The sequence below is a fragment of the Sceloporus undulatus genome, chromosome 2 (genome assembly GCF_019175285.1).
Source record: "Sceloporus undulatus isolate JIND9_A2432 ecotype Alabama chromosome 2, SceUnd_v1.1, whole genome shotgun sequence".
Taxonomy (NCBI): Eukaryota; Metazoa; Chordata; class Lepidosauria; order Squamata; family Phrynosomatidae; genus Sceloporus; species Sceloporus undulatus.
The window spans coordinates 18544500-18572079 of record NC_056523.1 but is presented as its reverse complement, the minus strand read 5'-3'; the positions used below and the strand labels follow the sequence as shown (position 1 = coordinate 18572079).

At 40.8% G+C, this 27580-nt stretch overlaps 1 protein-coding gene across 5 annotated transcripts in view; it reads left to right on the top strand.

Moving 5' to 3' along the window:
* The window catches only part of LOC121921141 (C-type lectin domain family 2 member D-like), a 60658-nt gene extending 34890 nt beyond the window's left edge, over positions 1 to 25768 (top strand). The window contains exons 1-7 of one of the 5 annotated variants that reach the window (XM_042448757.1): positions 907 to 1411; positions 2346 to 2454; positions 8655 to 8753; positions 13766 to 13858; positions 15481 to 15665; positions 18630 to 18733; positions 22377 to 25768. In XM_042448757.1, coding sequence (XP_042304691.1) covers positions 2451 to 2454; positions 8655 to 8753; positions 13766 to 13858; positions 15481 to 15665; positions 18630 to 18733; positions 22377 to 22530 — 639 coding nt within the window. In that variant the 5' untranslated portion in view covers positions 907 to 1411; positions 2346 to 2450 and the 3' untranslated portion in view covers positions 22531 to 25768. Of the gene's footprint in view, positions 1 to 906; positions 1412 to 2345; positions 2455 to 7225; positions 8754 to 13765; positions 13859 to 15480; positions 15666 to 18629; positions 18734 to 22376 lie in introns of those variants that run through there. The other 4 variants (XM_042448755.1, XM_042448758.1, XM_042448759.1 and 1 more) reach the window with 4 other exon arrangements.
* The last annotated feature ends 1812 nt before the right edge of the window (positions 25769 to 27580 follow it).

The following is a 27580-nucleotide window of genomic DNA, read 5'->3' as shown; positions in this document are numbered from 1 at the left end:
AAGATCCCTCTGCAGGTTGATTTTCCCAGACTAAAATGACTAGCTCTTTGTATTGTTGCTAGTGCTGTTGATCTATTGCCGGCCCTGCACATGGTACTTTATAAGTTAAAAAACAACAAAACAGTTCCCTGCCTCCTCAGGATTACACAACACAAAAGGAGAAGGGGACAGAAGTTGTGGGAGGGGATCAAGGACCAAAACACACTGCAGAAATAATCCAGTTTGAGACTTCTTTAACTGCCCTGGCTGAATGCTAGGGAATTCTGGGAACTGTCATTTTATGAGACATTGAGCCTTCTTTGTCAGAGAGCTCTGGTGCCACAATAAACTACAGTTCCCAGGACTTAAGGGCCCTTAAAGCAGTCTCAAACGGGATTGTTTCTGCTGTGTGTTTTGGATGCACATCCAGCATACTTTTGGCATCCCTATGAATAAGAGAGCTCCAAGGTGTCCTATCATCAACAGTTCTGCTTATCAGGTTTTGCAGATTTAGCTATGGGGTGGGACTCATGTTGCTTTCCAAATGTTGTTTACGTGCAGCTCCCAGCAATCCAGGAATTGGATAATCACCAGGATAAAGCAGTGTGAGCATCATCAACATGTTAGGCTACTGTTTGATGCATGGTTGGGAGGAAAAGATTATTTTAAAACTAAAACAAACAACCAAAAAACCCCAGGTTTTTGTTTTTTTGTTTGTTTGTTTAAACCATTTTTGTATTCCCTCCATTAATGTTTTAATGAAAAATATTGAGTTATGTGTTTTACATTAACACTGTGTAACATTACAGTATTTTATGTATTAGAAAGCTTGATCAACCATTTTTAATACTTTCTCACATTAACAATCCAAAGTTATTAGGCTTTGACATGATTTACATCTCGCAATAAAACTTTGGGAATTATGTTGACAATTTGGTATCCTATATATAGGAATACAGGACTATACCAATGTAGGACTATATCTGAAAATTAAGTAGGAAAATGCAGTTCATAAAAACAGAAAGGCGTTGAAATGCTCAGACACCGCAGCATTAAACAAATCATAGTCAATCAACTACAAATTAAGAATCAGAGACTCTGTAACATGTTGACATATTTTCCTTCCTGCATATAAAGAAAGTAAAGGGAGTGCCGGGTGAATAAGTCAATTTAGAGCCCTTCCATTAGCATATACTGGGAACCATCTGTTTCAAATATGAAGGTGAAGCCACCTGTGACAGTGCTTCTGCAGATAAAGGGTGTGCAGAAGATAGATCTGAATGTATTGGTAGACTGCGTGATTTTCAGATGGGATTTGATATGTCTCTCTTTAACAGGAGCAGCAATAAAATGACTCTCCTCCTCATCCATTCTCCACATTAATACAGTGTGCCCTTTGTATATGTGGGGGATCCATTCCGGACCAACCCATGTAAGAGAAAAATCATGGGACTTGAAGTCTCATTGTTTTCTATGGCGGTGTGCTCCTGCGCGCCATGCTGTGTGAACATCAGGGATATGCATGTCATTGAAAGTGCTGGGGCTCACTGTTTGCATGACTTTGAATCCTTGTATAGCGAGCCCGCATATGGTGCGGGCACGCTGTACGTTGCTGAAATGAAGAAAGCCAAGTATAGAGGGGATTTTATAGTCCTGCCTTTTGGAACAGGGGCATCACAAGGGGAGTGGGATACAGGCTGCACAAGCTGACAGCCTAATGGTGTGGGGGCGGTGACACTGTTAGCATGATAGCATGACCCATCTTTAGGGTCTTTTAATCTACATTTTAAGCAGGCTTCATTTTATCACAGAACTGTTTGTTCGTACATTTATTAGTCATTGCTAAGCTGCTGATATTGCAAATACTGCTGTAAATTTTTACTCAGTTAGCTAACTAAAAGAGTAGTGATAGCTTTCAGGGCCCTGAGATTAGAACAAAACAAGAATGTTAGAACATGTTGTGACCAGTGTTGCCGATTTCCTGTTCTCCGAAGGTGACATGCAAGCACGGAGGAGGGAAGGGTATTGGCTGGGTATTCTGTTGAATCAGATTGCCGGAGTGGAAACTGGAGAGGGCTTGTGTACCTTTAATGGTTGTTTTATTTGTTATATCCAGCAACACCTGTTGAAATTCTATCTTCTGCACAATCATTAAAGATATAGGACCCCTCTCCACTTTTCAATCTAGCAGTTCTGCTTCTCCCCACCCCCCCAAGAAAAGGTTCTGGTAGTTGCTGAGAAAGGATTGAAAGGGGACAGGAGATTTTATCTTTTGTGTGTGTGGGTGAGGGTGGCTATGTTTAAATCTTGAACCCAGTTTATTAAGAATGCCAGATAAGTAATAAAAAAAATCTGTCTCATTATAGCACACATTGTGAGCCCACTTTCCATTCAGAATGCAGACATTGTGATCCCACCTCCACTTCCTGAAGCAGAAGCCACTGTCTTCAATCAACACTGCTTTTTTTCTTATGGGTAAATAAGTGTCTTTTGTGTGGCAGCAAAAGACATCAAGTTGCCAACGTTTAAACTTCACTCCTCCCTCTGCAAAAAGGCCTCTCTCATGACAGCAGATATCCAAGTGTAGGCAGGAAATAAATGGAGAGGAATTTTCATTTAACTCCCACAGAAAGAAACTGTGGCTTGGAAGGGTTGTTGAAGGCATCCCCTCTTTGCATTGTGCCTTAAAGTTTTAAAAATGACTCATACTTCATTCCCACTTACCTTCTGATCCAACTCCTGAACTGATTCCTGAAGCTGATTCAGCAACGAGTGTGGTTCCCGCTGTGTTTTTGCCGGAAAGGAGGACAGATGGCAGAGAAGGCTGGAGAGGAAAGGAGGCTGGGCAGCGGAGAAGGCCAGAGAGGCAAGGAGGCCGGGGGGGCAATAATAATAATAATAATAATAATAATAATAATAATAATAATTTATTCATATCCCGCCTCTTCTGTTTTGAGGATCGAGGCTGGAAACAGCAAAGTTTATAAAATATACAATGATAAAAACAACAAGACCTCAGCCCAACCCTCCCTCCCAAGTATAAAATTAAACAATAAAACAATAAAGCATGGTTAAAAATACATAACAATATGACAGTTACTAGACAAACCACAAATAAGAAAAATAAAAAAAGGAGGGGGATTCAGTTGGTTCTGGACATTATCAATTGGGAAAGGCCTGCTGGAAGAGAAAGGTTTTTGTCACCTTTTTAAAATTCTCGAGTGAGGATAAGTGGCGAATCTCTTCCGGCAGGTCATTCCAAGTTTTTGGAGTGGTGACAGAGAAGGACCTCCGGGAGATCACTGCCAGTCTGGTCTTTCTAGATTGTAAGAGGTTTTTCCCGGAGGATCAGAGTGTACGGGAAGGATCGTATGGGAGGAGGTGTTCCTTCAAGTAGACTAGACCCAGGCCATGTAGGGCTTTATAGGTGATAACCAACACCTTGTACTGTGCCCGGAAGCTAATAGGCAGCCAATGTAATGATTTTAAAATAGGTGTAATATGGTCGAACTTGCATTTTCCGGCGACCAGTCTGGCTGCCATGTTTTGTATCAGTTGGAACTTCCGGACGTGGCACAAAGGTTGCTCCATGTAGAGCACATTATAGAAATCAAGGCGAGAAGTTACTAGAGCATGTATGACCGTTTCTAGGTCCCGCTGCTCCAGGTAGCAGTGCAACTGGCGTATCGGCCAAAGCTGATAACAGGCACTCCTGGCTGTCACATCAATCTGAGAAGACAGCTGAAGCAACGAATCCAGGAGCACCCCCAAGCTGTGGACACAGTCTTTCAGGGGAAGTGTGACCCCATTTAGAATTGGCGAACTTATTTCCATACCTGGATTGGGGTTACCTATCACGAGTACCTCCATTTTATTTGGATTCAGCTTAAGTCTATTTTCCCTCATCCAATCCATTACTGACTTAAGGCAGTCATTCAGGAGGAGATGCCCTCCTAGGTCACTGAAACAGTTTGAGACATAGAGAAATAGATTTGGGTGTCATCAGCGTACTGATAACATCCCAACCCATGACTATGGATGATCTCACCCAGCGGCTTCATGTAAATGCATGGGGGGCAGAATTGCACCCTGAAGGACGCCAGATGTCAGCTCTCTCATAGAGGAGCAGCTGTCCCTCGGCATCACCATCTGGAATCTGCCCGAGAGGTAGGAACGTAGCCACTGCAGAGCAGAGCCAGAGATTCCCAACTCTTTCAGGCATTCCAGAAGGATTCCATGATCTATGGTATCGAAGGCCGCTGAGATGTCTAAGAGCACCAACAGGGCCACACTTCCCCTGTCGATGCACAGACGGAGATCATCGACCAAGGCGAACAGGAGGGGCATGGCAAAGAGGCCAGGGGTGAGGAGGGGCATGGCAAGGAGGTCAGGGGCAAGGAGACCGGGTGGCAGAGAGGCATGGCCGGGTGGGCGGAGCAGGCATGGCTGGGGCGGAAGGAAGCATGGCTGGGGCAGAAAGGTTGGGGAAGCTGGGCTGCCAAGGTGGATTCAGATCTGCCTGGTTCCCACTTAGGCCAAATACCTTTACAGTCCGTCCTTGCCTTACGCGGGGGATCCGTTCCGGATCCCGCCACGTAAGGCAAATTCCGCCTATGCTCGAGCCCCATTGGAAACAATGGGGCTTGGGCGTGGCGGCGCAGGAGCGCGCGGGGTGCAACGGGCATGCGCGCCCATTCAATTTAATGGGATGCGCCGCTCCTTCCGCCCCACGTGCGCCCCGCGGCTTGAGCACATATGCTCAAGGCCGTGTATGGCGCGCCCGCGTATGGCGTGGGCGCGCTGTATTTCTAAATACAGTGGACTCTTGTTATACGCTGGTGTTTGGTTCCAAGATCTCCTGTGTATTAACAAAATCCGTGTATGCTCAAGTCCCATTAAATATAATGGCAGAGCAAAACGGTGTCCCTTACAAAAAATGGAAAATCAAGGTTTGATCATTGAAATTTATACTTTTTTGGAACATTTTCAAACCGTGTATGCTTGAATCCGTGTATAACAAATCCATGTATAAGAAGGGCTGACTGTAAGTCAATTCAGCCCAAAAGACCCTGATTTAACCAGCGTCTTTTTGATGCGAGCTAAATAGGTCAAAACCATGCCCCCCCCCTTTCTGAATTGCTTCAGCGATCATGTTGAATCACAATCCAGTTTAAACCTTAGTGGAAATGGGACCATTGCCTTATTGCATGAGAAACGAAAGCAGAAACAGAGCCAGAGAGTAGCAGCTTTCTCCATGCCTTACCACATAATATTGTAGTGCTTGAGTTCTCTTCCTGTAGGTGACAGTTGTAAAAGCATGTCTTTTGTTGAGCAGATTTTTCCAGTTAGACAAAAGATACACTTTTACAGCCATCTCCCTTGGGAAGAGAACTGAAGCACTATGACATCAGTGGTAAGGCATGGAAAAAGCCTCTACTATCTGGCCCCTCTTTGCGTTCTCGCAGGATAAGGCACTCAGGGAGCTTTTGCACTATACAGCTGTGAGTATTATAATTCCACTTCAAGTGCACCGGCTGAATCCTGTGGAATCCTTGTGGTCTGTTGAGGCACTTAGATCTCTCTGGGAGTGAATTCTAAATCCTCAAAGCTTCAAATCCCAGAATTCCATAGGATGCTTCCATAGTAGTTAAAGTGGAATCATAGTGCTATAATTATATAGTGTCAAGAGGCACTAGGTAAGGGATCCTTCTCGCTGCCCCACCATTCTCACAGATAGATTTGATGAGACTATACCGCTTCAGTGGCTGCCCCCAAGCTCTGGAACTCCCTTCCCAGAGAGGTTAGACAAGCACTCTCCTTGCTGTCTTTCCACAGGCAGGTGAAGACCTCTCTGCTTTGACAGTCCTTTGAGGACAGAGTTCCAAAACACACTGCAGAAATAATCTTTTTTGAGACCACTTTAACTGCCCTGGCTCAGTGCTATGGAATTCTGGGAACTGTAGTTTTATGAGACATTTAACCACTTCTGCCAGAGAGCTCTGGTGCCACAATAAACTGCAAATCCCAGGATTCACTAGCACTGAGGCAGGGGAGGTAAAATGATCTCAAACTGGATTCTTTCTGCAGTTTTATTTTGCACTGGATTGTTTAGGTGAGATGGGCCTTGCACAATGTACTGTAATTTTTAATTATTGTTTTTGTCCTGTTGTTGTATTTTGGTGGCTTAAATGGGTTTTCATTTTTTAATAGTTTAATCACTCTTGGAGCATTTCATTTTTTGAATTTCTAACTATTTTTAAAATCTGTTGTAACCCACTGGAAAGATCCAGTGGGGGGGGGGGGGAGGGGATGGGGGGGGCTTTAGTGAAAGTATTGTTGTACAAGAAAAACAAGGGCAACCAACAGCCTTTAGGACCATGGTAAGGATGAGGGTTGCATGAAACTTGTTTTCAGGATCCCTTAAAACCACAACAAAGCCTTGCTGATCATTTAGTGTGGTAGTGTCTCCCACTCTTTGTCTGCTCACATGAGCCATAGCTGCATATTTCACTGGTGGTGGCGCTGGCAAACTCTTGCATGACTTGGGCACTGGCCATCACTTCTATGACTTGGAACAGCAACAGAGGGTGACAAAACATGGGTGCTTGAATATAGGTGAGTTTTCCAATGGAGCTTGAATACAGGCGAGTTTCCATTTTCATGAGGAGAGGGGTTCGGAATGGATTCCCCACAAAAATAGAGGAGCAACTGTACTCTTACTGTTTACATTCATTTATTTGTATGTGGCTCTGAGATCTTTGGGTATAGGGCAAGATATCAATATTTTATTAAATAAAATAAAATAACAAATCTGAAAAATCTTCACTGTGGCCTGGCCTACGTCAAAGAAGTGAACTAGCCTTGAAGTATTGTATTGCATGATGGCGTAGCAGCAGACAAGATTGAATCACACCTCATTAAGACAGATTCCTGCATGTCAAGCACAGTGACGCTTAGTATGGAGAGAGATCTTGTAACACCTTTGAGAGTCAAGAAAGAAGTTGGCAGCATAAGCTTTCATAGACTTGTGTCTACAAAAGCTTATGCTGCCAACTTCTTTCTTTAGTTAGGGACTGTGCAGACCACCTCTAAGGGGTGGCCTGCAGCCGTTTCCAGCTCTGCTGGATCAGGGCTGCAGCAACCACATGTTGCAGCCCCAATCTGGCCTTTCTAGGGCACCAGAAAGGAGCCGCAAAAAGCGGCTCCTTTTTGCGCCTTGGAAAGGGCATGATAGCTGCAGCAACACGGCTTTATGGTGCTCCTTCAGAGCTGAATTGTGTGCACGCAGTGCCAAAGGAGCACCGTGATGCCACGCTCCATGTGGAGTGGTGTGCAGTGTCACGCTGCCATGGGGGGCAGAGTCGAGGCACATGCTGTATGAACGCCATGCCCCAATTCCACCACCAGGCTGACCTTAATGGCCGGTATGCACAGCCTCTTAAGTCTCAAAGGTGTTACAAGATCTCTATATATACTGTTTCTACAGATTAACATGGCTATATCTTGAATTCTACCACAATGAAGCTTAGATAGATGTCAAGAAGGTCTAGACTTTGCTAGTCTCAGCAAAGAAGAAGCTAGAATTGAATGGAAACTTGGACAGAACACAGACTGCGGAGTTCTCATAAAAGGGGGAGCTGTTGCTTCTGCAGAGTTCTAGGGCCTTCTGAAAAGTTATAAATCAGGCACAGGTAACGTTTGCTCCTCTAGATGTTGTGGGAATGCAACTTCCACTAACCCCAGCCAGCATAGCCGATGGTGAGAGATTATGATGATGAACTTGGTCTGCTGTAACATCCATCATTCAAAACCTGCCAAGTAGTTATCCCTTTTGGAAAGTCATTTGTATTTGAAAGGGATTTTAACAGCTGTTTGCTGTAAGTGAAATCTGATCAGGAATGGTTTATAAAAGAGGCATATGTGCATGCTCTGTGTTGTACTCTATAGTATCAGGAGCGATGAGGTCACCAGACATGTTACCATTTCAGCTGGCACTTGGGATTGTGTTCTGAGATCCAGTTTTGGATGGGCTTCAGTCACATACTTAACTGATTCCAAAATGGTGGGGGCGAGAATTTTATCTGGCAGTACAGAGAAAAAAATAGACTGTATATTCCAAAAAAGCATATATACTCATGTACAAGTCAGCCTCATGTCTAAGTCAGTGGCAGGTTTTGAGGCCAAAATCATAGATTTTGATGTGACCCACGTGGATAAGTTGATGATAAAATAGGCATGTAACAAAGGATCTAAAGGGTAAAACACCCCTCCCTCCTTCTCTGGACCTTTCCCAACCAGCGAACACTACTTCCCTATTGCTGGAGGAGAAGGTTTTAACTTCAGATTGAGAAGAGAAGGAAAATGGAGTTTAGTGGGCAGGAGAGATCCCGAGAGGGAGGTGGAGGAGGATGAGAGAAAGTTTTAGCATCGGATTGAGAAGGTTAATCACCTCTTTCACACACACTCCCTGCCTCAGCAGCTCATTCAGAAATCACTGCAAAGGCATGGATAGTGAGGCATGGGGCTGGTGCTTCTTTCAGGATCTTTCAAAGCAGTGTTACTGTATTGACCCATATATAAGTCGACCCAGGATTTTGGGTTCAATTTTTAGGCATAGATTTTTTTAACTAGTTGAGTATATATGGTACTTGCTGAGTTCTTTTATTTTCCAACAGAGAGAGAGGGGGAAAGTGCAATCTCTGAGCAGTTGAATCCAGAGAGAGATGACACAAGGCATCCTCAGGCAGCTGGTGCAAGGGAAGCAGCAAATGCTGGTAAATACATTTACTTATTGCACTTAGTTTGCCGTCCTCCAAAGAGGCCAGATATGCTTAATGTCTGCAGCAGTATTGTGCCATATGCCATTAGACCTTTTATTGAACTCAGTTATGGTCTTATTATAATAATTTCAGAGATATGACTACCTTTTCTGTCAGTACTTTTCTACATCGAACAGCTGACAACAGCTGTACCTATATAGCCAGCTGTATTTCTGAATGTTGTGTATGTACTGTAGCTGTTGGAAGAAAACAGGCTGGCAGCTCTGTATTTCAGTGCATGCAAACCATAACATCCCTTTTCTCTTGGCTTTTGAGTCTAGAAAAAACAAGTAGTGTTTGGAAAGTATTAAATTTCCACAGATTAGACCACTTCGGATTTTGGTTCTGGGTCCCTTATTTTGGGGAGTACTCATTATTCAGTACACTTAACAGAGACCTTGATGCTTATAGCAATAAAATCCTAATTCATTGTTTAACATTTCAAGTTAAAGGGGTCTCAACTGGAAAAGTTCTGAACAAACGGGAGACTTTACCAATCTAACTAACCGTCTAACTAAAAGATTGTATGTACAGCGCTGTGTAAATTTACAGCGCTTTATAAATAAAGGTTAATAATAATAATAATAAAGACTATACTAGATGGGCTCGAAGGAATGCAGCCTCTCCATCCAAGAAGGAGGATGCACGCAATCACTGCCACTGGGTCATCCCATCCAGGTGGGCAGTGAGAATGATGGAGGGGTGAGGAGCAACTTCAGCCCCTCCCAAGAAACATTGTCACTGCTGCTGCCTTATCCCATCCAGGCAATCAGCAATAGAGGAGTGACAGCATGAGGAGCAAGGGGCAATTTCAGCCCCCCCCCCCCAGAAGGAGGATGCACACAGTCACTGCCACTGCCTAATTCTACCCAGGCAGGCAGTGAGAACAACAGAGGAGTAAGGGGCAACTTCACCCACCACCACCCCAGAAGGAGGATGCCCATGGTCACTGCCAACACCATTTCATCCCATCCAGATGGCCAGCAAGGATGATGGAGGGGAAGAGGCAACTTAGCACACACCCCAAGAAGGAGTATGCATGCAGTTAGTGCTGCTGCTGCCACCTCATTTCATCCTGGTAGGCAGCGAGGACAACAGAAGAGTGAGTGGCAACTACAACACATACCCCAAAAGATAATGCACACAGTCACTGCCACAACCTCATCCCATCCAGATGGGCAGCAAAAACAATGGAGGGGTGAGGGCCAACTTAACCTCCCCAAGAAAGAGGATGCATACTGTCGCTGCCACTGCTGCTTCATCTCATCCAGGTGGGAAATGAGTATGATGGAAGAGTGAGGGGTAACTTAACCCCCCTCCTCACCAAGAAAGAGGTGAGAATGGCATCAGTGGAACTAAAAGAGAAAGGACATGAAGGAAGGGACAACACGAGAGTAGGACAAGAGAAAATAAGGTGGGAAAGAAGAACAAGAGGGTAGGCTGGATGCAATGAACACAGATGTAAGATGGGAAGCAAATAATGAGAGGAGGAATTGAGGTCGGGGAAGGGAAACATCTCAGTCTGAAAGGGTCAGAGGGGAAACAAGCCAGAAGGGAAAAAGTGATCCATGGCAAATAACTCCTGGGCACCAACTGTAGTGGTGGATGTCACAGAAAAATCACAAAGATTGCACAAAGACACCATAGCTAACACAGGTTAGCACTGTGTGAAAGGAGGCATAGGTAGACCACCTTAGGAAGCCTTTTCACTAGGAAAACCCATGATGAGAGATCCCAAATGAAATAAAGGTAGAACTAGCACACAGAGGTGCAAAGGGGGGGGAAAGCATATCAGAGAGGGAACAAGGCAGAGGAACTCTAAGATGGAAGGCAAAACAGCAGTCATTCAGTAATGCAAAGCCTTTCTGAATTGGAACTATGCACGTTATAGGAACATGGAAATCTGGAAATAGTAAAAAAAGAAAGAAATGGAACATATAAACAGAGCAATACTAGGGAAGAATGAACTAAAATGGACAAAAATGGGCCACTTTGAATCAGACAACTACATAGTGTTCTACCCAGGGAATGAAAACACATGAAAAAATGGGTTGGTTTTCATATTAAGGAAAGATATAGCAAAAGCAGTGAAAGGATAATGCAATGTCAGACTGAATCATGTCAATTATAAACACCAGCATAATACAAATATACGTGCCAACCACCAAGGCAGAAGAAGAAGAAACTGAGAGATTCTACAAAGCAGTTCAGGAAGAACTTGACAACAAACAACACAGAACTTCACACTAATCATAGGAGACTGAAATGCTAAAGTAGGCAGCAAAGGCTCAAAAACAAATAGTAGATTCAGTTTAGGCATACAAAAAGTAGGTGAAAGACTGATAGAATTTTGTAAAGCCAACAACCTATTCATCACAAATACTTGCTTCATACAACTAGAGAGGAGACTATACACATGGACATCGCCAGATGGTCAACTTAAGAATCAGATAGACTATATAAATGGAAGCAGAAGCTCCAAAACTAAACAAAAAAGAGGTTAAAGACCAGAGCCAAAAAGAGAGAAAGAGAAAGAAAAACCTATCCTAATATCCCTTATTGACCTACTTTCCCCACATTCCCTTTTAAAATTAGACTTCTTCAATATTCTAACCACCACTGTAACATGTATTCCAGTTACACGTCCCTGGATAATATTATCCTCATTTTTCTAAATTTATCTATACTGTAATACATATCACCTGTTCCTTTCTAGATATAAAAACTTTATTTTCTAGACATGAAATCCCATAATTACAACATTCCCTTTTAATTTCTGCATGTGAAGTGTGAAAGGCTTCCATTTTTTTTAAAAAAAATATTTTCTTAACTACCCTTTACATAATTTGTTAATTTATCCATCTTCACCAAATCTTTACCTTTAATAATTATTCAAATTTGATATTTTCCTATCCTTCCAATGTTTTGCATATATAGTTCTTGCACCAGTGATCATATAACTTATCAAATCTCTGTATTTTCTCTTTTTTCTGTCTTTTAAGTTTATTGTATTTAATAGGTATAGCTCTGGTTTTAACCCTAATTTAATTCCCAAAATTTTATACATCTAATTATTATTTTTGTCCAATATTGTTTTGCTTTTTTACATGTCCATCACATGTGATAAAAAGTCCCAATTTGCCTCTCACATTTCCTGCAACTATTTTTCATTCCTTTGTATTTCTGCCAGGTTATCTGGAGTCAAATTCCATTTAAATATAATTTTACAAAAATTATCTTTCAAATTTGCAGATGACACCAAATTAGGTGGAGTAGCTAAAACCCCAAAGGAGAGGATCAAAATTCAAAATAACCTTAATAGATTAGAAAGCTAGGCCAGAGTTAACAAAATGAATTTATGCACGGAAAAATGTAAGTTACTGCATTTAGGGCAGAAAAATGATAAAGGATGGCTGAACGAGACTACATGTGAAAGGAATCTTGGAGTCCAAGTAGACCACAAATTGAACATGAGTCAACAGTGCAACGCAGCAGCTAAAAAGGCCACCTTTGGAGGGCTTTAAACAGAGGCTGGATGGCTATCTGTTAGGGATGCTTTGATTTTGAGTTCCTGCTTTGCAGGGGGTTGGGTGGGATGGCCCTTGTGGTCTCTTCCAACACTAGGATGCTATGAGTCTATGAAATCATATGAAAAGCACATTTTTAACCCTTTAACCCAAATGTCCTCCCACTGGCTCATTTGTATATTGTGGCACAAATATTTTGCACATTTCACAACACACTCTTTTACCTGCTCTTTTTCAAGGCTAAATTTGCAGTTGTCTGGCTTTTAAGGTGGGTTTTAGGGGCATTTACAGTTATGGCAATGGTGCCATGATTACTGATGTGAAAACAATACAGTTAGAAGATTGTAAATCTAACTTATGACATTGTAACTGCCTAACAGGATGCCATATGTTATTTTCTTCAGACATTGTTCCCAAGAAGAGATAGTGTTTAATCTTCCACTTCAAAAGAAATTGATTGTGGAGATCACTTCTGCCCACAAAAGAGTAAGCAAATGTAGGGTGGAGGATGTCTTCTGCGAATCTCTAGAATCCCATGCTTTTTCATTGATTTTGATCTCTGTTTTAGGGACAGGTCTAAAAGGAGGAGGGACCCTTACCCAAAGTTGCACTACGGTGTTGTCTGAACTAGCCAGGATACTCCAGGGGCAGCCTGGAGTATCCTGCCCCTACAGCTGACCCAACCTCTCTCTGTTACCTTGGCCTCCATTCCCGCAATTTGGCTGATGTCTGAATGAGGTTCCTGCTAGGCCACCTGGCACATCTGCCATCACTGTGGGTTGCTCTCTTCTGAGGTCAGGATGAAATGTTCAGCAATGGTCACATGCTGGGCGCCTTGTTCTGAACTCAGAACAAGAAGCCTAACGGCAATAGCAGATACACTGGATGGTGCAGCAGGATATCCATGGAGATAGTTATCACAGCGTGGAAATTGAGGGTTCTGGGTTTTCCTGGAAGATCTGGAGCAACAGGTGATTTTTTAAAAAGCTTTGTAATCTTGTTTTGCCCTGGTTCTGATATGGGACATGCCAGATGCTGCCTGGACAACTCAACCAGAACCAGGTTTTGGACTGTATATGATCTGAAAAGGACAATGGCAGAACGGAGTGCAAGGGAATGGGCCTTTTGGCCCATGCAGACAAGGCCCAAATATGATTTTGAGCATTCCTTTAATGCACTACAATTGCTTCCTTTCTTTCTGCTTGAGGCAGATTGCTATCTATAGTCACACATACAAAGCACAACACTGTCTTGTGATCACTATGACAGAGCTTTCCACACTGGGGTATATCTCATGAAAATCAGCTGAAACTGATAACAGCCTAAAATAGTAGTATATATGCAATGTCTTGTCTTGAAGAACAAATTTTGATATTTTTGTAACAGTGATTGGTTCTTTCCTTGGCCATCATTACAATTTTGTCTTAATTTGTTTTTCAGCTTTCATCCCAAAGTGCATTACAGATAAAAAATACACCTTAACAGCTGTTGTCGTCTTTACAATTTTGATCATTACTATTATTTCATTGGCAGGTAAGTGAAGATGGACTTAGGTTTCAACTTTATTTCCAGTAATATGAATAAGAATAAGAATATGAATATGAATAAGAAGTTTAATAACAATACTTGCAGTAAATTTGAAAGATTACATCTAAAACTTAGAATGATTGGAAGGAAATATAGTGTTGGTGAAGGAACAGAAAATGTAAGTGGTCTGGAAAAATGAGAAGGAGATAGAATAATTGCACTAAACAAATATCAGGAGGGTTGAAATCCTATTGGTAAATAAGATTACCATTGTAAGCATTATGGTGATATTAACATCTCCCTAAATATAGTGCCGATTCCTGTGATTTATTATATTTCTGATTTTCATTCTGAGTACCTTCACATGGATACAGAGACATTCTTGGGAAAATAAGCACATAGTTTGAGTCTTTGCTCTAAGATTCCTGTCTACCCTCCATAGCAGTCATTTTGTGAGGGTGCCTTTGGTTGTGAGAAGTTTACTATATTTTGCTTTAAACTTCCTGGGATGGGAGGATGGGAAGTCAATTTAACTTACGTTAGTTTAGTTTAGTTTTAAATTGGAGGAAAATGAGGGAAAGGAATTATGTTTAGATTAGTTTAGGTAACTCATTTATTGTTTTATATATTGTTCTGTTTGCATGTATTGGTATTAATGTGATTTTGGGGTATTTTTATGCATTTAGTTTCTTTTTGCATTTTCTGTTTGAAATATAATTATTTTTTAAAGAAAACCTCAGCAATTTAGATTTTTTTTTTTTGCATCACAACAATCTGTGATAAAATATATTTTGCTCCATTTTTTCCTTGCTTACCAATTTAACAATTTTTTCCCTTTTTTAAATAGCAACATGAGTATCAGCTATTATTGTTAGTACTGTACCTTCAAGTTGTTTCCAACTTATGGCAACCGTAAGGTGAACCTATCACTTGGCAAGATTTGTTCATAGAGGGTTTGCCTTTGCCTTCCTCAGAGGCTGAGAGAATATGACTTGTCCAAAGTCATCCAGTGTACTTCCATGGCTGAGCAGAGATTTGAGCCCTGGTCTCCAGAGCCATAGGCCAGCAGTCAAACCACACCATGCTGACTCTTACCAGTTGTACGGATGCATATAAAATAATGTAGAGCAGATGTAGTCATAGTTACAGTCGACCCATGAAAACACAGCTAACATCCAGTTTATTTCCATGGGTCTATTTAAAATGTGACCTAATCTGGAGCATATCTACAGCAAAAATGTCATGCCCATCAGAATTTTTGTTTAACAAGGTTTGCTATCGTGGTTTTCTTAAAGAATTGTGGCAATTTTAATACTACACAATTAAAGTGCTATGATTCCAGTTTAATTGCCATGGCAACATTCCATAGAATCATGGGATTTGCAATTTAGAAAGAGGTATTTAAAGTTCTCAGCTTGAAGGACTCCATAGGATGCAACCATGGCAGCTGAAGTGGAATCATAGTGCTATAACTTTGTAGTGTAAAAGTTAACGATTGCTTAACGTGAGAAATGATATGATATGTGAGAAATCTTCTCTGCTGAACTATTGATCCCAGGATTTCCTGCCTACTTAACTCTCAGAGATGCAGTATAAATGTGAGCTCTTAAATTTTGTTGTATTGGCAGTTAAGAAACCACAACCATGTCCAGTTTGTCCTCCGCCTATTGATGCTGCCTGTCCAGATGGTTGGGTTGGGTACCAAGGAAAATGCTACTGCAGATCAGAATCTGAAAAGAACTGGAGCAGCAGTGAGAAGCATTGTTCATCACTTGATGCTTATTTAGCTGTGATTGATACCAAGCGGGATCTCGTAAGAAACAAGAATATGCTGTGACTGATGAGCTATTGTATTTATTGATCTGATTTGATTTATTCCTTTCAAGCAATCCAGTACATAATAGCAGTTCTGCTAAATTTGATTTCTGGGTTTATTAATGTGCTTGTTAGTATTGCAACGATACGTGTTACAGACCAATATCTGCAAGGGATATTGTCAGGATCTGAGTTCTTTACAGTTCCTGCCATGCTTGCTTGTCAGTCAGGCTTTGTCTTTGCCTGCTTTGTTTCATGTTACTGGATGCTGGGATATTGTGGAAAGTAATTGTACCAGTCTATTATACTTTGGTCAGACCTTCCCTGGAATGCTGTGTCCAGTTCTGGGCACCACAATTCAAGAAAAAATATTAACAAGCTGGTTCCAGAGGAAGGTGACCGAAATGGTGAAAGGTCTGGAAACCATGTCCTGTGAGGAGCGGCTTAGGTAGCTGGGTATACTTAGCCTGAGGAAGAAAATGTTAAGAGGTGACATGATGGTCATATTAAAATATTTGAAGAGATATTATATTAAAGATGGAGCACGCTGAACCCAGATTGGCCTGAGCGAGATAATTTGTTTCATCCCAGAAAGCCTGGAGTTGTGTTGCTGCCACTCGCTAGGACCTTACTTAGAAAGGAAAGTTGAGAGACTGGCTCATAGTTACCTAGGGAGGTGGAGTCCAAGGAAGGTTTTTTTGCACAAAGATCTTATAATTGCTTCTTTTACAACACAACTATCTTTTAAAGAAGCATTTACCACCGCCCAATTCATTACTCCTCCTCCGGCAGTTTTAATTAGCCAGGATGGATATGGACCTAACAGATAAGTGGTTGGCTTCACCTTTCTAAGCACTTCCATCAAAACTGGACAGTTACATGCCTTAGTTACCTCCCCTGCAGTGTGGAGTCCAAGACAGAGCAAATAAGAACAATTTTCTCTGCAAACTATTTAGTAAATATGTTACAGGACTTTTCTGTGCTGTGCTGTTCTGAGGAGGGCTCCTCCTCAACAGTCTGATCTAGGATGTAATAGCCCTTTAACTACCAGGAACAGCTTCACTTGACATGATTGAACTTATGATGAAAGAAATGATTCTTTGCTGCCCTCTCTGGTGCAAAGTAGGTTCTAAAATGTGTTTTGACCTGTACTTGGTTGGATTCATCCTAAGTCTTTCTCCACCATCTCTCTAGTTGTCTACCCAAGCACGCCATTGCACTGAGCTCCTCAGAAAACCACTTGCTCTGTACCCAAGTAAAGGACACTTGGGAGCAATTGGGTAAATTGCCCAGGTTATCTAGGTATTCCACAGAACAAACAAGGCATCAGCAGAATCACCAACTCTAACAGCTGAAAGATCCTCCACAGCACTCAAGAATCCTTTAGGATCTATTAGTCTCTAGCAGCAGACCATTGTAACGGACCCACCACTTCTGTAGGAGTTAGGAGTCCTAACAAATCTAACCCCTATCAGGAAGTGATCTGTCCATGACAGTGGGGTTCTTTCAGACCCCTCTGCTGATGAGTTATTGTTCTTTGGAGGTTTTTGAACAGAAGCTGGATGGCTATCTGTTGAGAGTGCTTTAATTGTGTGTTTCTGCATGGCAGAGTGGGGTTGGACTGGATGGCCTTTGAGGTCTCTTCCTGCTCTAAGCTTCTATAATTCTGCCTGCATGAGGGGAGGGAGCTAAACAGTCTCTGGAATTCAGGTGTCTCCATTTTCAGCTCCCTCCACAGCAACCAAACTTTCCCAATCTCTCTGGTAAGATGTCTGTCTTAACAATATTTACAGGGTAACTTTGGTCCAGTCTCTCTCTTTCTTTTTTCTCTCTCAGATTGACCTACTTCACAGGGTTGAAAGTTGTACATGGGCCATGTATGCTGCTTTGAGCTCATGTAGGGAAAGTGGGATATAAATGAAACTTGTAAATAAAGGTGAGATGCAGGATTTTGCCTACCTGAGCATGCTACAGCCCTCTAATTCACATAACAAGGAGATACAACAGAGCACATATACAAGATGAATACAAATAAAGAATATAATGATATAATTGTGACAAAATGTGTTAACATTTATGGCTGTATAAATGCAGCATTACCAGAGCAGTAATATTACTTTATGCCTTATGGTGTATATCCATGTACATTTCCATGAAAGAAGTAACATCAGTATGTGGTGTGTCTCCAGATCTTGTTGCACCACACCCTTCCTCTTATGCTGTATTACAGAATAAGCAGTCTGTCAATCAATTAGCATGTCAAAACATCCAGAAGCAGCAGAGATGAACAGCCGGTCTGTAGAATAATGGAGTAAATCATGAAAAAATCACAGACATTTCTTCCCAGCTAATATTGAACTGACTTCCTCTGCTCATAATGAAAGTATATATCACTTCTGTATAAACAGCCACATTGCATAATCATAAAAAGTCATGCTAATAACTATTACCATTACCAGAAAGACTTGCTTTAGAATTTTATGAATGGCTATCCTTATTGAGCCCAAGGCTAGAAACCTTGATTATTAATAAAGGCATGACTATAAATTATTCCTAATTGCTGGAATGCTGCCCACTTCAGCTGCAGACATTAATGAGGGAATATGGCTGCAGTTTATATACTTTGGAATGCAACTGTTCCTTACTAGTAAGTGGAATTGAATTATAATGGTAATATACAACCTGGAGTTTTCTGGCCAGTGTAGATGAGACCTCAGATGAAGGGAGATGTAGCTGCCATTATTAGCCAAGTTGTGGAAATTTGCCAATTTTGAATGCTCACGATGGGAATCATGCTATAGACAAGAAAAAGTTTTCATTCTCTATTGTTTAATCACATTATTGCCAACTCTACTGTAAAAAACACATTGTATAGCAAAACTTATTGTACTTTTAGTGGAGAGGTCAGTGATATATTTAATAAACAAACAGATCAGTAATGACTTGGTTTCCCTTCCACTAGGACTTTTTGGTGAACTTTACTCGTCCCCTTCATTACTGGATTGGCCTCTCAAAAGAAGCAGGACAGATGTGGAAGTGGCCTAATGGCACAGAGTTGAAAAATCAGTGAGTGATTTTTGTTCATCTTGACTCTATGTGCTCAGAAAAGTTTGTCTCTTATGAATTGGAACTATAAGGCTATTCCAAGATTTGTTTCCAGAGCTTAACTACACACAGTACGCCTCCATATAGATCTTTACAATCTAAAAGCCTGCAGAGGGAGCCAAAGATGCTATTTTGTTATCTGCTACCAAGGAGGTGCTCCATCCATTATCAGTGTTTTAAAACAGTACATGGAAGCACTACAGAGATTAGTGATAGACAGCAGCATTTGAAATTTGTATGCATTATTACTCTTTTTGTATGGGAATTTTCAGATATTAACTTTTTTAAAAACTTGAGAATTCAAGTACATTTATTTATTTAATAATTTTGCCTGATATAAGGACTCAAGGGGCCAATTTATGGTCTTGGGAACATATATCTATACAGGGCCATCAATTGATCAGAAACCCTTGTTAATGAAGCTTCAGCCCAGACAGTGGGACAGTCCAATTGTTGAGTCCCTTTCTTGGTATTCCCCAGTCTCTGCAGATGCTTTCATTGTGGGAATGTCAATGAAGTTGTTCAGCATTGACGAGGAATGTGGTATTGGGCAGGACATGGTAAGAAGTAGATCCTAGGACAGGGGTAGGCAAAGCATGGCCTACATACTACATGTGCCATCCATCCCACAGGGCGCTCTGGCATATATACATTATTATATTATATTATATATTATAGCATGCCTGCCACAACTGTGGGTTTGCCTTTGGCAGGTTTCAGCATCTGCAGATGGCAAGCCTCATTGACTTTAATGGCTGCTCGTACACATAGCCACAGCAGAGCAGCCAAGCACATGCCACCACTGAAAACATGGGAGTTGAGGTCCCATGGTTTTTGTCTTCGGCAGGGGGTTCAGTACTGAACCCCTGTGGATACGAAGGGCCCAATGTACTGTTGGCCCTCCTTATACACGGATTTTCTATACACAGATTCAAACATCTATGGCTTGAAAATATTTTTAAAAAATATAAATTTCAAGTATCATACACGGAATTTGTTATTCACAGGAGTTCCTGGAACCAAACCCCAGCGGATAACAAGAGTCCACTGTATATTATATTATATTAATTATATTATATTTTATGTGTGTGGATGGGGAGCATTTACACCATGTTCCCTGGGCCAGTTTAGGCCTAGGAAAGACCTTTTTTGAAACAGGAATTAACTTCTCCCCACTACCTGTTGTTGAAAATGACCTCTTCTGGGCCTAAAATGGCTGAGGTAGGATTAAATTTGGTGAAAATGCCCGTCATGCCCCTAGAGACCTTTGGAGCCAAAATTACTTTGGGGGAGTGTTGTGGAGTGTAACCCTCCAAATCTCCTTAGGGATAATGTAGCTCCATACTCTTTCACAGTTGCCCACCCCTGTCCTAGGGGATTTAGGAAAGCATTTAGCCAGGTGAGTATTTAGACTAGCCTCAGGGGAAGTGTAAATAAATTTCCTCTGATTGTTCCTATTGGCCATTTAGAGTTGGGAAAGGGTAGAAGAAAAACATAAAAGCACTTACAAAACAGAATACCCATGGAGTCTGCTTCTGCCCACTCTGCTGCATTGCTGGAAAGAGTCTGGAATAGTGTAAAAAAAGACCAGAGATGAATACTGGAGAGCTCAGTCCTTCCTTCCTTCCTTTCTTTCTTTCTTTCTTTCTTTCTTCCTTCCTTAGGATTGTGCAGTAACCCTACTAAATGGTGCCAGACAAATACTAAATACTTTCACATTGTGTCAAATCTTGAAACAAGGCCCAGACAGATGGGCCAAAAGGTGTGTAGCGGCGCTGATACTATGGTTCTTGAACATGCATTAACCTCACGCTCCCGAACCCTACAGTGTATTGGAAGTGGCCTAATGGCGGTATCCTGTCCACATGGGCACCACCATTTTGGTGTAAGGGATGTGCAGTGTCTGCATGTCGCTGTGCGTTCATTACATCACGTATGTGCCATTGGAGCACTTGTGACGTAACCTGGGCACTGCAAAAAGGACCTGGAAGAACTGGGTTCTTTATATTCTGGAGAGATGTCATGTGGTTTGGCAGCTGCGGCACCCTTCTGGAGTTAAAACAGGCACCTGCAGACTGCCGTTTCCAGGCGGTCTGTACTGCGCTTAAATATCATAGACAAGTGTCAGGTGTTTTGAGTCTAGGGGTACTCCATGCTTCTCAGAGAATTCTGTGAACAGCATTCCAGAGCAAACCCTTTGCATCTACAACTTAACACTCTTCCCTCCCCATATATACATACATTTTCAGCCTGTCACCTTCCAGGAAACCATAAAAAACAGTTTTCTGAAAAATTTAGAAGTATGGAGGGGGATGATAGAAAGGAGAGAGCTACCTATCACTTGCTTCCTTTCTGAAATTTTATATATGACAGGATTTATCCACTTCTGTGCATCTAGAGACATGAACACAATCTCTCTGTTGAATATTAATAGAAAAAAAGAAGATATACTGTATTCACTAAGCAAGAGAACCTATGGGACCCTAACACAAAGGTGTGTAACTGTGACAGAGTAGAGGAACCTTTGAGGGCTGCACCCTTTGCCACACAAATAACATTAAACTTTTGTGTCCATAAGTGTCTTCTGACAGAACACCTGTCCAGACTGAGAAATAAAAGAATAGGGGTATCTCTGGTTAATCACTTTGAACAAATAAACATGTAGCAACTGACATAAGTTTTTTGGTACTGGGGGTGATAAATAATAAAAATGTTTATAGAAGAAAGAAGCAGAGTGGATTTTGAAACTTAAAACTTTAGTGCCAGGGGTTTTGAATGAAAATTTGGAGATACAATGTCTTATATCAAAAACTGGATAAATGGCTAAAAATAATTTCAATATTGCATCAGCTAGATAGAACAGAGCTGCTAACTTTATGGACAGATTGCATCATGTATCTTCTCACTGGTTCTCTTTGATGATGCCCTAGTCCTTTACTTCTAATAGAGTGTCCACTTTGTTGAGAGTGCAGACTACAAGTCCTGAAATGTCTGGTAATTTGCATGTATATGATAATATGGATAATAGATGCTATTTTATCTTTATGGAATTATCTTTTAGAGATGCTTTATGTGTTGTCCCAATACCACAACTATAATAAATGTACTTTTATTCATTTTACAATAGCCCCTGAAGAAGGCCAATTTGTGGCAAGGCTGAAACGTGTTGGGCTTTTTAAGATAATAAAGTTTGTGGATCATCAACAGCATGTGGGACCTTGTTTCCTTTGACTCTTCAACTGTGAATATGGGTGTTCCAGTTTTTGGTTCTGTTCCTTTTGGAATGGCCCAAGAGAGGATGTGACTTCCTGTTCACTTCTTGTTTCAAAAAAGGCATCTCTTGGACCCAGGCTAGACTCAAAACATGGTGGAAATTCCATCTTCACCTTAAATATTGTTGTTGATTTTGGAATATTGTGAAGGATTTTTTTCCCACAAAAAAATATTTTGGACTCCCCCAGAGGGCTTCATGGGGGTCACATGCCATATTTTGCCTTGTTATCACCTACTTGAAATAACATGCATTGCAATGTTTATTCCAACTCTACAGAGATCACATATTTGCAGCTAATAATACACTGTAATTTTCTGACCCCTATTCCAGGTTTTCAGTACGAGGAGAAGGTGACTGTGCATACATAGATGACATCGGGCTCAGCAGTACCAGGTGCTATGTAGATAACCTCTTTCTCTGCAGCCAGGAAGATGCTTGCGTCAGGAGGAGAAAACAAAGCATGAGCAAAAGGGATAGTTTGTGATCTGTGTCCATGTGAAACGAGTAATGTCCAGCTCTTCAAAGATGCCAGTATCAATGGAGAAGCCTCTCTCTTTCCATTGAAGCCTACACCAGATGTTGGAACACTGTGGCCCCAGCATCCATCGTTTTTCTGAAGATGCTTTCTTTGAGGATGCCAGCCACAGCTGCTGGCAAAATGTCAGGAAAAAACACTTCTAAAACACAGCCTCATCACCCCAAAAACCAACAAAAAATATGTTGAAAACCAAGTTTTTCAAGTGTTGAGAAATTCTGAAAAGAAGAATCCTGAACTGGCAATAATATTTTGCAGTTTGGGACATGCTGCGTAAAATTTACATGTAGTTGATTTGCTCAAAAAACAGCATGTTCTGCACTGGAAGCACATTTTTCTGTGCAGAAAAATCAATCTGTGCAGAAAATGGTGGTTTTTCTTTACAAAATGACTATGTACAAATTTTGTGCAGAATAAATCCCGAATTGTGAATAGGCTTCAAAACTTTCAAAGACTTTCCTGCATCAGAAGCAAATCACTAAAATTACACATGCTTCTTTGAGGTGAAAATTAATGATGAGTAAGATCCCTAATTAAGAGACTGAGTTACAAATTGGGGAGTCCCTGAGTTTGAATCTCATGTATGGTACATGTTCACAGCCCGACTGTAAACCAATCTGATAATAATACTGACCAATTTTACAAGATTTTTGTGAAAATAATAATGCAAATAATAATAATTATTTAATACAAAACATTAAGTAGCAACTAAAGTCATCAATGGAAATGCAATTGAAAGGCAGTTCAGTGTAATGGTTAGAGTGTTGACTTGGGACTTTCAACACTTTTGACCAATCTGATATGCATCGGCTTGGGCTGCTATGACTTTCTGTGAAGCAGTTGTCACTTTTGATCTTCTGCCGCATACCAAGGTAGCAGGATAAGAATTGAGGGCCTGGATGCTGCTGCTTATTGCAGTGTCCAGTTTTGTTGTAATGTGCCTTCAAGTTGTTTCTGACTCCTGGCAATCCTCTGGTGAACCTATCATGGGGTTTCATAGCTAAGATTAGTTCAGAGGGGGGTTGTCATTGCCTTCCTCTGAGGCCAAGAGTGTGTGACTTGCCCAAAGTCACCCAGTGGGTTTCCATGGCCGTGTGGGAATTCAAACCCTGGTCCCCAGAGTCCTAGCGCAACACCCAAACTGCTACACTAGGTTCAAGGCTAGAAATGTTGAGGGAGGATGTCCAGACTTCACACTCATGATGCATCAAGCTGTTATTTCATAGGAAAAAAAGTGCAAAATAGTAGCCAAGGTGTACTTGGGCATGTCCCAGCTGCCCTTTATCACCTGGGGGAAAAGATAAGCTTCTATCCCCTCCCCCAGCTAAGGCTCCCCTAAAGGCCTCTGGGACCATTACAAAAACCTCTCAGAGGCCTTTAGGGGACCCTTAGCTGAGGGAGGGAGAAGAAGCTGATCCTTCTTCCCCAGATGATAAAGGGCAGCTGAAACATGTCCATGTACACCCTGGCTGATGTTTTACACTTGAGGAAAAAGCAGGGACAAGGAAGCAGTCTTGCCCCCACCCCAGATAAAGGCATAAGTACGCATGAGACGTCATAGTGCTCCAGTCGTATGCTTATTGGGTCTTTTTTGAGACAGATTGGAATATTCTTGGGACAAGAATTTGTTCTCTGGTAATCTGTAAAGCACCATGCACACTAATAATGGCACAATATAGAATATTGTTATTCCTGCTATGATCTTCTATGTAATTTTTTTATTATAAAGGTTTGTCAGTTTCTAATTATTTAATTATTTTTTTACTCACTGTGGGTTGAATATACTTTGTGTTGTTGTTGTTAATGTTATTCATAATTCCTATGCCCTAGGGTGGTCTGTATCATAATAGTTCTAAGTAAATGGGTGTCAGGACATTACCGCGTGTGGCTTTTAAACTGCAGGTACATTGGGAATCAGCTTTGGCAATACCAATCGCATGATGATGACACAACCCATATCTGCTCTGAGCTCAACATGTCCTTTTCCATTTGCAGGGGAAACCCATGAATGACCAAGGGAATAACTTTCCCCTGCTATTTATGTTCTTTTTTTTTTAATGAAGCAGCAAAGCTGTGGGGAAAAAAACACCCACTCAAAAAAAATCCCTAAGGACATGCTGGGAAGGGAAAGGCTGGGAGGAGAAGTTAAGGGATTATGGGAGAGCTCAAGATCTATCTATCTAATATATCTATTGTTGTTGCTGCTGCTGTTCCCATGGCCTATGTCCCATGTCATATATGTTTTTTGGTGAATGTTTCTCTTAATTATTTAATGATTTTATCATTCAGCATAGCCTGAAAATACCTTGAACCTACAGAAGACTACCATTTTGAAACCTTCTGGCTGAGAGTTAATTCATCTGACTGACCGCGGTGGCATAGTTATTCCAAACAGACTCTACACACGCTTCTAATTTATACTTTAAATAAAGAGCAAAATTCTGCCAGGTGCAATTTTTCCAATCTTCACAGAAATATAATGACTAGAAAATTTAATAAGCATTTTCATTTCATCGTTATTTTTTTACATAGTATTTCTAAGGTACAGAAACTATTTTAGGATCTGAATTAAGTAACTGATGCTTTACTTTCTGAAATAATTTTTTTCTGGGTCAAATTCAGGATTCTACAGCATGAAGTTTTATTCAGTGCTTGCTTGACAAATTTTCTGTGTGATTTAAGCTTGCTCTTTGGACCAATTTGACCTGGAGTTATAGTTTTGGATTGGGAGAGTTGGTTCTCTGGCCCAGGGTCAGTTGTTGAACTTGAAGTAGAAGTCAAAAGGAACATAATGACTTATAATGTTCATAAAGGCCACCCACATTAGTGCCTATTGGTGACAAGGTGCAGTGTAAATTCATTTTCAAATGGAGAACCAAGGTTCGCTGCCTCTTATTACCTTTCTTGTTACATTAAGATGAGGTCATTGGGATTAAGCTGGTGAGTTTAATTATATACAACTATCTACAACCATGTCAGTTTTATTTTTAAAACCCTGGGTAGTGTGCTATTTATTTAACCCAACTGTATGGAATTTTACAGTTAAAGTTGTTCTGTTGTGTGTGTGTGTGTGTGTGTGTTTGTGACACTCTATCATAAACCAAAGAGGATTATCTGTTTTACACTTATAGCAAAAACAATACTGAATAATAAATATTAATCAGAATTACCCATCTACCACTTCACTGTGTGTGTCTCTTTTTCCTCCTTTCATTCATTTTTAGGGGGTAAACACCATGTATAAATCACTTCTCTTAGCTCTAAAGAGGTTGGTGGCATTAAAAAAATCACTTGATCATCACAGGATTCTAGCGTCTAATTCCCATCTCATTGTGCTGTATGTATAGGACAGGCCTTTTAGGTCAAGAGAAGCCAAAATATGATCTGTGAGCTATATCTGTGTGGAGACCCAATATTGTTTCTGAGCAATCATGGGACAATTTTGGCAGGTCCCCAAGATGTTTTAGGCCCAGGATGGGGCTTTGTTAAACAAGGAAGTAAAAAACCAAGGACCTAAAACAGCTCAAGGTCATCATCATCATCATCATCTCACTTTCTCTCAAAATTGGGACTCAAAGCAAGTTAAAATGTCAAAAAACAATACAATTAAAATATACAAAAGTGAACATTCAAATATGAATCTCATATGAATAAAGGTGGAGATTTCCTCTCATGGCAGTTCAGCATGTCACCATCGTGATGAATGCATCAGATCTGTACAGATCACAGAACCACGTGCAAACTTTTGTATGCGTTTTATTTTTGCTATTTCCCCCCTTTATCTCAGCAAATAGATTTGCAACCTTTTCTTAGGTGAGCCTAAGTTCTTGCTCCAAGCATACATACAGTTAGCCTTCACTTCACACCCTGGGATCCAAAGAAGTGATCTGTGCATGTGGCCATGAAGCTATCCTTGTTTCTCTCTTCTTCAGAGATTTACACTCTGCCCATGTACACATATCACTTCTGTAGATCTTGCTCTCACCACTCTAGCTGCAGTCTATAGCTATAAATATAAAAATCTCTCTCATGTATGCTACACACATCCTTATCCAACAGGAAAACCATTATGAAGATGAGATCATTTGTAGAACAATTAAAGCACCTGCCTCTGTAAGGATTCTCTTACCACTTGTTAATTCTGAGGTCTACTTTTTAGATGGCCAGCAGGTTTTCATGACTTATTTGTTCCATTTCAGCTTCAGACCCATGTTTGTGTGTTTTATGGTAAAGGTGTTTACCACAGCTCTTTCCTATTCAGATATTGTTCTTTGTGAACTAAACTTGTGCCTTTTGATTTACTATTTAATTATTTCTAAAAAAACAAACACTTTTTTAGACAAATTAGCAAAAAATTCCCCCAAAAGGATTCAGAAAAAGAAAAAACATCAATCCAACCAACCAATGTTAAAATGTCCATATTTTACTCTCTGTAGTAAAACTACCATATTCAGATTCTTATTAGGATGTAGCTTGAATATTTACACAATTGCTAAATGTTTTTTCTCCTTTTTCTTTAAAAAAAAACACCTTGATTAACCAATTTACTAACAAAAAGAAAAAAAATCCAAATAAAATTACATAGTAAAAAGAGATAAAAACAAATCCAAGAAGTGAAAGAGAAATACACACACACACATAAAATTGTTGAAATTGTTTCAGTGGTATAGACAGTGTGATGCTATTTTAAACACATTTCCCATATTTTGTTTTGTTTTTTGCCACATGTGCTTTCACTTGTATTTCTCTTCATTGCATAAGCTGCCTTGAGTACTGGGTTTGGGGAAAAGGTAGTATATAAATTAGATCAAATAAGTTTATCCTATATTACAGGGCTGAATGCCTCCTGGAGATGTCACAGCCAGTGATCTGGAGGGGTTTTTTTTGGGGGGGGGGGGACTAGATTGCTGGCTGTGATGTCTCCAGGAGGAAAATTAACTTTCTAATCCCATCTTCCATATCAGGGCCTAAACAACCTAAGGCTACAGATCCCATCAGA